Source organism: Capra hircus, chromosome 17 (genome assembly GCF_001704415.2).
Source record: "Capra hircus breed San Clemente chromosome 17, ASM170441v1, whole genome shotgun sequence".
NCBI lineage: Eukaryota > Metazoa > Chordata > Mammalia > Artiodactyla > Bovidae > Capra > Capra hircus.
The window spans coordinates 20,349,760-20,366,207 of record NC_030824.1 but is presented as its reverse complement, the minus strand read 5'-3'; the positions used below and the strand labels follow the sequence as shown (position 1 = coordinate 20,366,207).

At 48.0% G+C, this 16,448-nt stretch overlaps 1 protein-coding gene across 1 annotated transcript in view; it reads left to right on the top strand.

Annotated features, from left to right (window-relative positions):
- DHX37 (DEAH-box helicase 37) overlaps positions 3,529 to 16,448 on the top strand; it is a 30,845-nt gene continuing 17,925 nt past the window's right edge. Inside the window, exons 1-6 of the mRNA XM_005691341.3 lie at positions 3,529 to 3,732; positions 6,715 to 6,884; positions 9,790 to 9,902; positions 11,172 to 11,538; positions 14,665 to 14,813; positions 15,657 to 15,749. Of these exons, the coding sequence (XP_005691398.2) occupies positions 3,627 to 3,732; positions 6,715 to 6,884; positions 9,790 to 9,902; positions 11,172 to 11,538; positions 14,665 to 14,813; positions 15,657 to 15,749 (998 nt within the window). The 5' untranslated portion in view covers positions 3,529 to 3,626. The remainder of the gene's footprint in view (positions 3,733 to 6,714; positions 6,885 to 9,789; positions 9,903 to 11,171; positions 11,539 to 14,664; positions 14,814 to 15,656; positions 15,750 to 16,448) is intronic.

Below are 16,448 nucleotides of genomic sequence, written 5' to 3'. Positions count from 1 at the left end.
GGGAAGTTCTTTTTAGGAAATCCAGGTAGTAAATGAAAAGGGAGTGACAGAGATTAGAAAATAAGTTTACACCCCTTAGTGAAATGATGGATCCAGGCCATGATCATCAACAGACTGAAACGAAAAGGTGACATGTTGGAGAAATTGAAAATGGAGGGGCCTGGACCCACCAGTCTTGGTGGTAGAAGTACCAAAGCCACCTGTGTGATGGATTCTTCCCAAAACACTTTGAACCCTAGCTTGATGTGACCTCCACATCTAACTCACGGTTTACAGGAAACATGGGGGATGGAAGCAAAAAAATTAGAAACAGCAGAAGCTAAAGTCAGAATGTGGAACATTCAACAGGATAAACGACCTTAGTTTCTTCAATAAGTAAATGATATAAAAATAAAACTTAACTTCTGTCAACCCACAGTGAAAAGTTACCTTTTTAAATATTTACTGTATTCATTTATTTGGCTGCACCAGGTCTTCATTGTGGCAGGCAGGATCTTTCAATTGCAGCATGCGAACTCTGACTTGCAGCACGTGAGATCTAGTTCTCTGACCAGGAATCAAACCCAGGTCCCTTTGCATTGGAAGTATGAAGTCTTAGCCACTAGACCACCAGGGAAGTCCCTATATCTTGTTTTGAACTTACATTTTTCTAGATTTCTGGTGAGGTTTTCCTATATTCACTGGTGTATATTTCATCATCATCATCAAAAAATATTTAAAGTAACCTTTTAAAAATTGAAGTACAGTATACAAGACTCCCTAGAGGTTCAGGTGGTAAAGAATCTGCCTGCAATTCATAACTAGAGTTCAATCCCTGGGTTGGGAAGATCCTCTGGAGAAGGGAATGGCTACCCACTCCAGTACTCTTGCCTGGAGAATTCCATGGACGGAGGAGTCCGGTGGGCTACAGTCCATGGGGTTGTGAAGAGTCAGACACAACTGAGTGGCATACAAGCAGAAAAATACTGTCATAGGTGCTTCTCTATGAATTTAAACAACACACAATGTGACCAGCACCCAGGTCAAGAAAAGGAACATTATCAGTTTTGCCAAAAGGCTTCCTTTGCCCTCTCCTGTTCACTACGCCCCCTCCAAAATTTAGGAGATTCCTTTTGCCTATTTTTGAACTTCTGTGAATTGGATCATAAAATATGATCTTTTGTGGTTGGCTTCTTTTGTTCAACATTAAGATCCATGCTGTTGTGTAGTTTCCTTTTGCCTTTTACTTTATGCTGCTGCTAAGTCACTTCAGTCGTGTCCGACTCTGTGCGACCTCAGAGACGGAAGCCTACCAGGCTCCCCCATCCCTGGGATTCTCCAGGCAAGAACACTGGAGTGGGTTGCCATTTCCTTCTCCAATGCATGAAAGTGAAAAGTGAAAGTGAAGTCGCTCAGTCGTGTCCGACTCCTAGCAACCCCACAGACTGCAGCCTACCAGGCTCCTCTGCCCGTCGGATTTTCCAGGCAAGAGTACTGGAGTGGGGTGCCATGAATGTTCTTTATATCTTCTGGAGGTAATCCTTTGGTATATAATATTTCAGAAACAAATATAAGAGAATGGACTATTACCTACCTAATAGTAACTTTTTATTTACTTAAATAAGCATATTTAAAGAAGAAACTGTAATCTGCTATTATCCTAAGCAATAAAATCCATGAAAACACGTTTGATTTGCTCATTGTAACTTTTCCCCAAAAATCCTTTTTAATTAATTAAAAGAATGTTCATATGTATGCTATCAAAATCCTTTCATTCTCCACCTGTGTGTTTGTGGGGATATATTTTTGCTTTTCTGAAGAAGAGGGGAGCTTGTCCAGATTAATCACAGTTATCATTCATTCTTACCTTCGACAACTGTTACTTACCTAATTGGCAGCCAGCTCCTGTTCTGGATTATTCAAATGCTTTTCCTGGGGCAATAACTTTAACTCTTGAAAATATCCTCTCTAAAATTCTAAAATATCTTCTAGCGCCTTCACTTTTTTTTTATGATATAATTTATTTACCCTTAACCATTACCCTTAACCATTTATGCTTTTCGGAGAAGGCAATGGCACCCTACTCCAATACTCTTGCCTGGAAAATCCCATGGACGGATGAGCCTGGTGGGCTATAATCCATGAGGTCGCTGAGTCGGACACGACTGAGCAACTTCCCTTTCACTTTTCACTTTCCTGCATTGGAGAAGGAAATGGCAACCCACTCCAGTATTCTTGCCTGGAGAATCCCAGGGACAGGGGAGCCTGGTAGGAGGCTGTCTATGGGGTCGCACAGAGTAGGACATGACTGAAGTGACTTAGCAGCAGTAGCAGCAGCGTTTATGCTTTTAACAGAAAAAAAATGGAGACATAATCAGTTCAGTTCACTCAGTCGTGTCTGACTCTTCACGACCCCATGGACTGCACTACGCCAGGCCTATCTGTCCATCACCAACTCCCAAAGCTTGCTCAAACTCAGGCCCATTGAGTCAGTGATTCCATCCAACCATCTCATCCTCTGGCGTCCCCTTCTCCTCCTGTCTTCAATCTTTCTCACCATTAGGGTCTTTTTCAATGAGTCAATTCTTCACATCAGATGGCCAAAGTATTGGAGCTTGAGCTTCAGCATCAGTCCTTCCAATGAATACTCAGGACTGATTTCCTTTAGGATTGACTGGTTTGATCTCCTTGCAGTCCAAGGGATTTTCAAGAGTCTTCTCCTTTCGGTGCTCAGCTTTCTTTATGGTCCAACTCTCACATCCATACATGACTACTGGAAAAACCATAGCGTTGACTATATGAACCTCTGTCAGCAAAGTAATGTCTCTGCTTTTTAATATGCTGCCTAGGCTGGTCATAACTTTTCTTCCAAGAAGCAAGGATCTTTTAATTTTAGGACTGCAGTCATCATCTGCAGTGATTTTGGAGCCCAAGAAAATAAAGTCTGTCACTGTTCCCATTGTTTCCCCATCTATTTGCCATGAAGTGATGGGATTGGATGCCATGATCTTAGTTTTTTGAATGTTGAGTTAGTGAAGACACAGTATAGCTGTTCTATTCACAAAATAATAACAGAATTCAGAAAATACAATATTTCCGAGTGCAGCGCAGAAATGTGATGTGGTCATGAAAATGCAAAGCTGTCTAATTGATGCCTTCTTTTACTTTTTCTGTCTTTGTAATGAAAATATTTAATGCCGTTTTTACTACACAAACAATGTTGCTTGTAAGAATATCAGAAAGTACAGATAAGCTAAAAAAAGAGGGAAGAAGACTGTATCAGGAGTAGGTTATATTTTTAAAGCCGACAAAACACTCTCATTCCCAAATTAATATTAGTAGATAATTCAGATTTAGAGGTTCAAACCACATTCCTGCAAACAGCCCTGGGCTTATACAGAAGACTCTCGGGCACCTCAGGCCCCGCCCCTCCCTAACTTGGCCCCGCCTCACTCCGCCCCCACCGGCCTTGCTTTTTAAAGTGACCCCGCCTCTAGCCCCGCCCGCAGGAGGTCTGTTAGTACCAGCTCTCGCGAGAGCGTAGCCGGAAGTTTTCCGTCCTGAACCTCGGTGGGAGCCCACGTGGGTTGGGCTTAGAAGTGCGCGGGTCTTGCTACCCTACCTGCGGGAGCAGGAATTCGGGCGCCATGGGGAAGCTGCGCCGGAGGTACAACATCAAGGGGCGCCAGCAGGCGGCCTCCGGCACCTCTAAAGGCCCTCCCGAGCCGCCCCCCGTGCGGCTGGAACTGGAGGGTAAGAAGGCCCTGGACAGGGGCTGGGTTTCGGGTGAGAGACCAACCAGGGCCTTGGGACCAGGGCTGGCCAGGGGGGCTAAAGGACGCTCGGACTATGTCCTGCTTCTGCGACTCCGGAAGGCTCCCGGAGAGAGGCCCCCCACCTCAGATGATCCAAAGAAAGGGGGAATAATGACAGTTTTCGTTTTAACTGAGTTTGGAACAATACCTGGAGTTTCTTTCCAATGTGGTCGTAGTATAGCAACGTGGGGAATTTGGACAAGAAAATAAGGTAATTCCATTCATTTTGATGGCATCAATTATAACCTCCCTACCAGCGACCTTTAAGTTTGTATTTTTCAGCCCAGATCTGTCTGTTTAGCTCCAGGCTGCTTGACATTTCTGCTAAGACTCCTCCGTTTTGTTCGGGAAGACTGGTGTGCCAGTCTAGGAGAGTAACAGAAGATGAGATTAAGGTGGAAAAAAATCCCTGTCGTGCACAGTTTATATGCTTTTGGGAAGAGACAAGTAAAGAAAAACACAGAATATATAGAATATTTTGCATACATTCATACTAAACAGGTAAAGTACAAGAGGTGTTTGGTGGGTTGCAGAGTTTTCGTGCGGTAGACGGGGAAGGCCCCATTGAGAAAGCATTGAATCCTTAAGACCTGAAGGCCATCAGAATGGCTGAGTGGAGATGAAATATTAAGTAAGGGCAGGATGGGTAGGACCTGGTGGGTCATGGTGAGGACAGTGGACCTGCAGGGTTTAGAGCAGAGGAGGAACAAGGCATGGGCTTAGGTTTTAACAGCATCACTCTGGTGCTGTGTTGAGGAAGAGCAGTAGAGGGCAAAGAATCAGGTCGACTGGATAGGAGGCTGCTGAGTACAGTCAGTAGGGCAAGAGCTGATGCTTGGTCCGGGACAGCAGCAGCCGAGAATGTGAGAAGTGGTTGAATTCAAGATGTGTTTGGAAGATGGAGCTGATAGGATTTGCTGGCTGACTGCACAAGAACAAAGGAAATGTCAAGAATTAATCCCAGGGTCCAGTGCCTGGAAGCTGGAGAAGGCGGGGAGGGGCCCGCTTGGGAAGAGGCCAAGAGCTTGGTTTTGGATATGAGTGTTTTGAGGGCCCTGTTAGATATCCAAGTAGAGGGATAGTCAGGCAGCTATTGACTCAGATGCTTAGAAGAGGTAAGTCCAGGGGAGATAGCAGTTTGGAATCATCACTGTGTGTAGGTGATATTTATTTAAGTCTAAAGACTGGACCAGCTCTCACTGAGCAGTAAGTTTAGCCCAGTGAGGTGGGAGGAGACCCTTGGGAGTGTGGTTGTCCAGGGATCATGAAGAAGACCCACCATTTGTGTCGTGTTGCTATGGGGTCAGGGAGGGAGAGAAGGACCCATGGATGTAACACCAGGGAGGCCATCAGTGACCTTGATGGGTCCAGTTTCGCAGAAGAGTTGAGGATGAAGTTATTGAGTGAGTTCAGTTGTCTTGCTGGCCCTTGAAACTGATCACACTCCGAAGTTAAACTCATCCAGCTGCTTGTATAGGATCCCTGAAGCTCAAGCTGATTTAGGTATTAGGGAAGAGTGAGCCTAGGTTCTGGAGGTGGAGGGAGGGAGAACGGGGCCCAATGGGGAAGCCTGCTTCTCTTCCACACTCTCCTCTTGGACCCTGAAGGCAGTGAAGTTATGGGAAAGATTGTCAAGGTGGGAATCTGGAGTCTGAATTCCCTCCTCAGAAGTTGCAGGGATTGGCTGGGAGTTGAAGTAACTCACCTGACATCTCTGTGCCTCAATTTTCTCTGCTGTCACATGGGTCCAGCAGTTACATGGGGGTGGTATTTTGGGAGAATATATTTGTAACTGAGAATGCTTTAAAAAGTAAAGACAGGCTGTGTCTTTACTGACCTGTCCTGTGATGGGCATCGTTTGTTGTAACAGCAGTGACAGCTCAGAAGGTGAGATAGACTGACAGTGAAGTGAGCACAGAGGAGCCTGAGGTCTTTTAGACCCAAAGATTTGGGAAAAGTTTCTCACCCTAGAACAAGACATCTCCATTTATCCTTGAGACTTTTAGGGGCCAGAGGGACCTTATAAGATTATAAAGCCGCTTGCCTTCTGCAAAGAGCCTTCTCTGATCACTGATCCAATGTTGTTACCCTCTTTCTTATTTTTATTTTTAGCATATCCCCCCTTTTTTCTTCCTATGACACACTGGTTCTCAAATTTTTTCCTCTAAGGACATTTTTAATGTTCTTAAACATTGAAGACCCCAAGTGCTTTTGTTAATGTGAGTTCTATCAAAATTTATCATATTAGAAATTAAAACAGGGGTTTAGGGGTTTGGGTTTTTTTTGCTTTTGATTGATTTTTGGCTTCAGTGGGTCTTTACTGTAGCACACGGGCTTCTCTTGTTGTGGCACGTGGGCTCAGCAGCTGCAGCACACGAGCTTAGTTGTGACGCAGGATTTTAGTTCCTCAACGAGGAATGGATTTGCACCCCTTGCAGTGAAAGCATGGTGTCTTAACCACTGGGCCACCAGGGAATTCCCAAAAATGCCAACATTTAAAAATAGATATAACAGAAGCTCAGTACTTAGTCCACTGTACACCCAGAAGAGAGTATCTTTTAGAGTTATTGTAAAAGTGGTTTTGATCTCACAGACTCTCTGAAAGCAGGACCCTACTGGGAGGAAGGCACTGGTGTAGTTTATTCCCTCCTTGCTCTACCTCCTTCTGTCTTCCCAAAACACAAGGGTGGAGGTACCCCGACTCATGGTGGAGGGTGACCTGTGGCAGATGCTGGATGGACAGTGTAGTGAAGGTACGGTGAGCCTACATCCCCGTTCCTTTGCAGGTGCTTGGATGGCTCGCACAGAGGGCAGAAGGGCACCCCCAGAGGAAAACAGTATTAAGATAGCATCTTGAGACCCTAAGCATCCTGGCTCTCTAGCCTCCAGGGGCTGTGGGTCAGGCATCATATCTTTTCAGATAAGGACACGTTGAAAGGAGTCGATGCAAGCAACGCTCTTGTCCTTCCCGGGAAGAAGAAGAAAAAGACCAAAGCCCCTCCCCTGTCCAAGAAGGAGAAGAAGCCCCTGACCAAAAAAGAACGGAAGATGCTGCAGAGAATCTTAGACCAGAAGGAGAAGAAGAGCCGGGTAGGCATGCTGTGTCTGCACTCAGCCCTCCAGGCTGGCGAGGGATGGGGAGGGAAGGGGTCTGTGTCCCTGACATGATCTCTTCAATAGGACCATTAGGTAGAACTTTTGGAATGAAGGACAAGTTCTTTGTCTGCAGCATCCAGTATGGTGGTCACTAGCCATGTGTGGTTGTTGAGTAGTTGAGATGTGGCCAGTCAGATTGAGGGGTTGATTTTTTTTTTTTTAATGTATTTATTTGGCTGTACCTGGTCTTAATTGCAGAACACGGGATCTTTAGTTGCAGCATGGGGGGTCTAGTTCCCTGACCAGGGCTCGAACCCAGGCCCTCTGCATTGGGAGCATGTCCAGCCACTGGACCACCAGGGAAGTCGCAGAGGAATTGAATTTTTAATGTGATTTGGTTTTAATTAATTTAAATGCAAATAGCCACATATAACTAATGCCCCTTGTGGGACACAAAGAATCAGAACCTTCCAGCCCTCGAAGGAGGACACGCTTCTGGAGTGTCTATCAGTCTGGAATGGGTTCAGGTTTGTAGAGACCATGTTTGTTGAACCAGGAGTCAGTTGATCAATGTGCTCACTGTTTATTCTCCACCCCGCATTCATTTTATTTTTTAAACTTTATCCTAGAGCGTTTTGACCTTTTTTACTTAATATTTTCTTACGGAGAAAATTTTATATTGAGAAATTCTAGCATATATGAAAGTAGAGACATTAGTGTCACGAGGTCCCATGTGCCAGTCACCAGCTTCAACAGTTGTCGGGCCCATGGTCAACCTTGATCATCTCCATGGCCAGCCGGGTTCCTACCCCATGGATCAAAGCCCAGGCAGCCTCAGTCTGTACTGTTTCTTTGGCTGTTCTGACAAATGACGACCAGCTGGGTGTCTGAAACAATGGAAATGGGTTCTCTTGCTGATCTGGAAGCCAGAAGTCTGAAATCATAAGGGTGGGCAGGGCTACGCTCCTTCTGAAGATTCCAGGGGAGGGCAGTACCTGGCCTCTTCCAAATCCTGGTGCCTCCAGGTTTTCTTGGCTTGTGGCCACATCACTCCATTCTCTGCCCACATCTTCACATGGGCTGCTCCCCTGTGTGTCTCTCCTCTGTGTATCTCTGATAAGGACACTTGTCTTTGAATTTAAGATTCACCCGGTTATTCCAGTATCTCATCTTGAGATCCTTGATTACCCTTAACTTGAACAAGATCCCGTCCTGGGACACGGGCTTCCCAGGTGGCACTAGTCGTAAAGAACCAGCCTGCTGGTGCAGGAAACATAAGAGACTTCTGTGTGATCTCTGAGTTCAGAAGATCCCCTAGAGCAGGGCGTGGCAACCCACTCCAGCATTCTTGCCTGGAGAATCTCCATGGACAGAAGAGCCTAGCAGGCTTCAGTCCATAGGATCGCAAAGAGTAGGACATGAATTAAGCAACTTAGCATGCACTGGGACATGGATGGATCGTTTTGAAGGGCCACCATTCAACCCATTATGTAGCATTGTATCCCTGAGTGTTTCAGTTTGCATCTCTAAAATAAAGACCATTTCCAATAACCGCAGTGCCTTTAACGCATCCAGATTTTTTTCAAAACACCATCAAATAGCCAGTAAATAGTCAAACTTTGCACCATTTCGTTGCACTCCCCACCCCATGTCTTGTCTTTCCCCCTTACCATTTGTTGCAGAGATTGGATTGTCTCAAAGACTTTCCCATGGTCTGGGTTAAATTTTTTTATCTCTGTAATTTAAAAAGTGTCCTTCCACTGTCCAATTTCCTATAAATTGGTATTCGGGTCTGGGGCAGTGACTCAACAGAGACAATTTTGCCCCCACTGAGCCCATTTGGCCAAGTCTGGAGACTTTTGGAGTTGTGACGATTTGGAGGATGCTACTAGCATTTTGCAGGGTAGAGGCCTGGGATGCTATTAAATAGCCTGCAGAACATCAAAAAATTATCTGACTCTAAATGCTACTGTGTGGAGACCAAGAAACTTGATCTAAAGGCTTCGGGAGACTACCTCCTGACAGTCTTTTTAAATTGGAGTATAATTGCTTTATAATGCTGTGTTAGTTTCTGCTGTATAGCAAAGTGAATCAGTTATAAGTATACATATATCCCCTCCCTCTTGAACCTCTCTCCCATCCCTCCTTAGTCTTTCTGACAGGGTGACCACACAGGGTGCTGTGACCACCAGGGGACACACACCAGCCTGCCGTTAGCAGCTCTGCCATCAGTCCCTGGAGCGCTTCATCCAGGGGAGGACTCACTGTCCTGTGATTGGGCGCGGGTTTAATCCTGCGAGCATCTTTGCTTGCTGTTTTGTACGTTGTTTTTCCTTTTCTCAATTAAGAAATTTGTGCACATGTGTATATATGTGTGTGTACATATATACACATATATGAGCACATATTAAAGTATCTATAATTTCAAGAATAGTGAAACAAACACTCGTAACTCGTTCACCCAGAGGAAGGGGGCCAGCTGGGCCCACCTCTCACTGCTTTATTCCAGATAGCGTGGGGACTACTTCCCATCACACAAAGAGCTATTCCTCCCTTGTACTAACTGCCGGGGAGTCTTGCATTATACAGATGGGCCCTACTTTATTCCATCTCCCTTTGATGGGCATCTGGCTAGTCGATAATCTCTTATGACACACCATGGGGCAAAGAGAACCTTGTTTATCCAACCGCAGACTCTGTAAGGAGACGAGAAGCCACCCCAAGCTCACGTGCCTGTCAAGGTTAAGAACACTGTGACGCCAGGCAATTGAAGTTCAGCCTTTGGTTTAAAAAAGACTGTGGGTGTTAGAGATGCTGTAAATTTATTTAGAGTCTCAACTTCCCTTCTAAAGAGAGGCTCATGATGCCAAATGTATAACACGCTCGTTTCCTTCCCCAGCGAGCTGAGATGCTACAGAAATTGAGTGAAGTCCAGGTTTCAGAAGCTGAGATGAGACTCTTCTACACCACATCCAAGCTGGGCACTGGAGAACGCATGTACCACACCAAAGAGTAAGTCACCAGGTTCCTCTCTGAAGCCCGTTCCTCCCTCCAGGGCTCCCAGGGTGGGGGAATGTCTTGGGAGTCATAGGGTCTTCTGGGGTTATGAGAAAATACATTTGCAATGACCCATGTGCTAAAATACGTCCAGTGGGTAGAGACCTCATATGCTGCTTAATATACTGGGATCTTTTGCCCACATGGGGGTCTTCTAGAGCTTCAGTAACCAGGCACCACAAACCAGGTACCTTAACGCAAGAGGAATTTATTCTCGTGGCTCTGATGGCCAGAAGTCCAAAGTCAAGTGTCAGTGGGGTTGTTTCCTGCCAGAGGCCGGAGAATCTGTTCCATTCTGTCCCCCAGCTTCTGGGGGGACAGCTTCTGTCCCCCAGCAGCCCACGCCACCCCAGTCTGTATGTCCTTGTAGTGTCCTCCATGTGTCTCTCTGAGTCTTCCATGGCCTTCTCCTATCTGGGCCTGGGTCTCTGTTTTCTGTTCTTATAAGGAACCTAACTCAGTTTGACCTCATCTTCATGACATCTGCAAACACCCCGTTTGCACATAAGATCACATTTTGAGTATGTGAATGACCATGAATTTGGGGAAGACAGACACTTCCACAGTCGATATTTAAGAACTAGGAGATTTCATGTTAAAATCCGGGTTCTCCTTCCTGCCCCAGTCTTGACCCGTTGAATGATGTGGCCACACCAGCTGGCATTCCCATAGGGCAGCTGGTCTTAGGTAGGGCCTCTGTGTTCCCTCAGCTCAGGCCCCTGCTCGCTGCTCCCTCACACTTGGCCCACTGTGTTCATTTCCAGTCCCGTCCCATAAGACTTGTGGCGCATTTAATGACTGCTTATTGAATGCAAACTGCATCTCAGGCTCTCCTCTGGGCCCTAGAAATAGAGCAGTGCACAAAAATAAAGTTTCTTCCCATAAGGAGCTTACGTTCTAATAGTGGGGAGATGGGCAGTAGTTAGATAAATACACATAAATCTAGTGCTGTAATTGCTCAGTAGAAAAGAGCAGGGCAAAGAGGATGGAGGGCGTGGGAGAGGTGATTGAGGCTGCAGAGTCAGGGGAAGTCTTCCTGAGAGGCGACCTTTGAGTCAAGTGAGGGAGAAGCTACTTGCAGGGACCACGGACAGCGGGTGCAAAGGCCCTGAGGCAGGAAGGGGCGTGGCCTCTGAGTCCTGCCTCTGATGAGCCTTCAGCAATCCAGAGCTGCCTCAGGCTGGCTGGCCCATCCTAGAGTCTGATTTCTGGCCTTCCCTGCAGGAAACCGGATGATACGGCAGCCCAGGGTCCAGAGAGGATCAGCAGCCTCAGTGGGGCCCACCGGAAGCGCCGCCGCCAGGAGGCAGAAGAGGAGTCTGAATCCTCAGTGGACTCTGAACCCGAGGAGGCTCCAACAGATAATCAGTCAGAGGCCCCAACAGACAATCAGTCAGAGGCCAGTGCAGGGTCGACCCCAGCGCACCTGCCACCAGCTCCGTCTGGGACCAGCGGCCAGAGCCCAGTGCCCAGCGGCCCAGCCGAGACTCCTGCCCCTCCGGCAGCTACTCCCGCGGCAGCCTCTGCCCTGGCCAGGCCCCCATCGAAGCCCGCCATCTTCATCCCTGTGAACCGCTCCCCTGAAATGCAGGTTGGTCACTTCGGTGTTTGATGGAGAGCTTAGGGGATCAGGTCAGTACAGTGGGGGCTGTGGGTGCAGCGAGAGGGCATCCCGGGATCTGAGCAGGTTGCATCACCTTCTGTGTCTAGGTTTCATCATCTGGAAAAGAGGGATAGCTGTGCCCGCCTTGTCAGGCTGGTGAACGAGTGCCTGGCGTGTGGTGGGGCTCTTGAGATGGGTGTCTTTCTCATCTTCTGGTCGCTGTCACCTGCAGCCTCTGACCACGGGTCCTGGCCCAAGTGTCCACTCCTCGGGACAAGAGCTTAGGCTATGGAGTCAGTTGGCCTGGAACAGAGTGCTGATCCCTCCACCTCCCAGCTCATTCCTGGGCCCTGTTTTCTTGATCAGTGGAATGGGGGTACCTGTCTACTCACAGGGGTTCCACCTCTCTGCACTTGGTTTCCTTGTCTGGTAGAGTGAGTATCTTACTGGGTTGTCACGACAACAAGATTAAGGGATAGGAAGCTCGAGGCCCATGGAAGAATAGAATAAAAAATATTAGTGCATTGTTCCCATTAAGAATAAGTCGTTTAATGAGACTGCTTTGAGGTTGGTGATGCCTCAGGGTTTGGCCCATTGTAGATGGTGATTACTCCGTCCACCCGCCAGCCCGGGAAGTAGAGCAGTCTACGGCCTCTGGAACTTTCAGTCCAGCAGACAAGACCAAGATGGACAACGCAGTGTCACACAAGGGGAGGGACAAGATCCATGGAAGGGAAGATCGGGTACCATGAAGGGGCAGTGTAGGAGTATAGGCTCCTCAGGGAAAGTGTCTTCTAGGGTAAGAGCTCAGTGACCAGCTGAGAACAGAGGGGCCGTCCCATACTGAGAACTTCATGAGCAAAGGCCCTGAAGTAGAGGGCTCATGGGTCTCAGAGCAGCAGTTTCAAACCACAGATCATATCGTGGGAACATATGGGATGTAACCAGCTTTTTTTTTTTTTTAATGGAAAAGAATAGAAAATATTAGTCACTGTTTCATATGAAAAGTAGTAGTTTACTGAGAAGGCAATGGCACCTCACTCCAGTGTCCTTGCCTGGAGAATCCCAGGGACGGCGGAGCCTGGTAGGCTGCGGTCTATGGGGTCGTGAAGAGTCGGACACAACTGAGTGACTTCCCTTTCACTTTTCACTTTCATGCATTGGAGAAGGAAATGGCAACCCACTCCAGTGTTCTTGCCTGGAGAATCCCAGGGACGGCGGAGCCTGGTAGGCTGCCGTCTATGGGGTCGCACAGAGTCAAACACGCCTGAAGCGACTTAGCAGCAGCAGCAGCAGTTTACTGAGAGGGCTTCCCAGGTGGTGCTAGTGGTAAAGAACCCAACTGCCAATGCAGGAATCATAAAAGACGCAGGTTTGATCCCTGGATCAGAGAGATCCCCTGGAGCAGGGCACAGCAACCCACTCCAGTTTTCTTGCCTGGAGAATCCCTGGACAGAGGAGCCTTGTGGACTACAGTCCATGGGGTCGCAAAGAGTCGGACACAACTGAAGCAACTTAACATACACAGTTTAATGAGATTGCACTTCCTGTCACAGGTACATTTGTGTGCGTATATATGTTAGGTAGTTAGAATAGGAAAAAGGAGTCCAAAATGGTGGTGGCAAAAAGACAAGGAAAGGAAAAGCCCATGGAAATAGAACAAAGGAAGGTCCGAGGACCAGAGTGAGCACCTCAGGTAAAACAAACGGCGCTTCTGGCTAGCCCAGTTTATACAGGGCAGGCTCAGCGGGAGGAGAAAAAAACATATAAAAAGAGGAGCCAAACTTGGGCCTCTATTCTCGTCTTGTCTTTTGGGTCGCATGCCCTCACGCCTTGAGGATGTATTTTTCTTTACTTTCTGAATAAAACTGAGCTGTAACACTGGTCCATCCAAGGGCTTCAGATTTTTGCTGTGACGAGACAGAATCGAGGAAATTACAAATTCCCTTGACACACATAAAAAATTAGGGTGAGCTCACTGCTCAAACAGACCTTGAAGTGCCCCTGGCTTCACGCCACAAAGATTTCCTTGTCGGTGATGTCAGAGCCTGATGCTCTCCACTGGCAAGTGAGGGGTGTGGGATTCTGCTCCACACATTGATTGAGCGACCCAGGCTCCACCGTCCAGCATCCCTGGTGCCCCCTGGGGTTCCTCCCTTGGCCTTTCTCTGTGGTTTTTCCACAAGCGTATTCCTGAGCCTAGGTGTATAAGTGGCCTTGTATCATATATGTTTTTGCACTTTGTTTTTTTGTTAATCAGCATTATGTTCCTGGGATTCACTTATCTGTGAAGATGTATGTCACTGAGGTCCATTTGGTTTGGTTTTGTAACTGCTGTAGAGTATTCCTCTGCTTGAATGGAGCACGGTTTAAGTAGTCCTCTCTGGCTGGACATTTGAGACGTTCTTGCTTTTTGCTCCCATCTTCTCTGCTGCTTTACATGTTCTTGTCCCCTTCTTGCCATCACAGATGCAAAACTTTGGGGGACAGGGTTTGCAAACTGGAGGTCACAGCCATCATGGGGTCATGAGATGGCCAGTGCTGTTTTTTTTTTTAACCAATAGAAGTAGAGAACAGAATTTTTAAAATTAGGCATGCTTCACACATAATCAAAGCAAGCAGGGGTTCACAAAACTCCTCCCTCACTATGTAATACTTGTGTGTGTGCATCTGCATACACTCATGTGTGAGTACCTAGCAGAATCACGCCTAGAATGTGACGCTGTGTCTCACATCCTGAATTTTGGTAAAATTAGCACCCGGTTGTTTGCTGAATTGACTCTTCCATAAGTGTGAACTCCCCCAGCAGCAGAGGGTTCTTGTGCCGCACAGGGGCTTCTCTGTACCAGGCTGACCCTTTGGATGCCAGGTGTGACATTCCGAAGGACCCAACCCATGTCTCTGGCCCCCTCCCCAGCCGTCAAGGCTTCCATCCTCCAGGGGGGCCCACCTGTTCCCCCTTAACTGGGTGCCAGCTGCTGCCTTTGTAGGAACCACATCACCTGTATAGTCTTGCTTTGAACAAAGTCCCCTCATCCCGTCTGCCCTTCTGCAGCGGCTGCAACCCCCCTCTTCCCCCCATTCCCTGAGTTCTGACTTCCTCTCTCTCACCAGGAAGAGCGGCTGAAGCTCCCGATTCTCGCTGAAGAACAAGTGATCATGGAGGCAGTGGCTGAGCACCCTATCGTCATCGTATGTGGTGAGACCGGCAGCGGGAAGACCACCCAGGTGCCGCAGTTTCTCTACGAAGCAGGCTACAGCAGGTGGGGGCTGGCCACAGGGTCCCCCGCAGGCCTCTCAGGTGGCAGTGAGACGTGGTTCCCCAAAGTCGTCAGGAGCACGGGCTCCTGAAGATCTAATTTCAGTTCCGTGGTTGACATGCTGTGTGACTTGAGGCAAGCTCCTTAACCTCTCTGGACCTCAGTTGCCTCAGCTGTGAGATGGGAGCTCATCATTGCCACCTACTTCACAGGGTTGTTATGTAGAGGAAATGACTGGATTTGTGTAAAACACTTAGATCAGTTCCTAGTGGGAGCGGCGGTGTGTCATCTCCTGTTAGCCATTTTGACCCGTGTATGTCGAGGCCCCCAAGACCGCTCAAAAGTTCAGCAATTTTCTTGGAAGACTCCCAGGTCGTACAGTGAAGGACACAGTGTTCCATCAGCAAAGGAGGAAGGCACATGGGGTGAAGTCTGGGGGAACCAGGCACAGGCTCCCAGAGCCCTCTCCTGGGAGGTCACACAGGACATGCTTCTTTCCCCCAGTGATGAGTTGTGATAACACATATGATTATCCTCTACTAGGATGCCCACAGAGACTCAGCGCCCAGGGTTCTTGGTTGGGGGTTGGTCACGTGGGCACTGTCTGCCTGGTACCTGCCAAATTCTAGACTCCCTGAAGGAAAGCAGTTGTCAGCATGAACCGTGTGGTTTGTACTGACAGTCCAAGCCCAGGGAGCCCCTCTTATCCATCAGGGAGAGGTGGGAGGCCCCTGAAATCCAGGATCCCAGACACCAGCCAGGGATGTTTGTAGGGACAGCAGCCTCGGGCCTGCTGGGTCAGCTCTTTCCTGCCTGAAATTCAGCCCTGTGTTCTCCCCTTCACAGCGACAACAGCATCATCGGCGTCACAGAGCCCCGCCGAGTAGCCGCCGTGGCCATGTCCCAGCGAGTAGCTAAGGAGATGAATCTGTCGCCACGGTGAGTGCTGTGCTTCATGGAGGAGGGTTGAAGGTGGCCCTCCAGACCCACCGAGCTGAGCCGTGACACACGCCCTCGTTCACCCTGGAGGCTGTTCACAGATGTCCGTATCTTTCCTATGCCATTTCATTGCATATCTTGAAATGTATAGTATACACAAAGCTGCCCCCACTTCCTTTCATCCTCTTTATTTAACTTGTTAGTGTTAAGTTTCCACAAAAGTGGAAAGACTAGTATAACGAGCCCCCCCATGTACCTGAGACCCGGTTTCAGGAATTGTCACCTAGTGACCAGCTGTGTTTCATCTGTGCCCCGTGCTCTCCCTCAGTTCTTGGGGAGCAAGTTTCAGATGTCTTATCTTCTCAGCCTCAATATTTCATCGTGTAGGTCTGAAAGATCAAGCCTCTATTTTGGGGATTTTTGTTTGTTTTTGGGTGCCCCTTGTAGCTTGGGGATCCTAGTTTCCCAACTGAGGACTGAAGCTGGACCCCCGCAGTGGAAGCTCAGAGTCCTAAACACTGGACCACCAGGGTGCCTAGTTGCTCAGTCTTGTCTGACTCTTTGTGACCCCATGGACTGTAGCCCACCAGTCTCCTCTGTCCGTGGGGATTCTCCAGGCAAGAATACTGGAGTAGGTTGCCATGCACTCCTCCAGGAATCTTCCCAACCCAGGGACTGAACCCAGGTCTCTTGCATTGC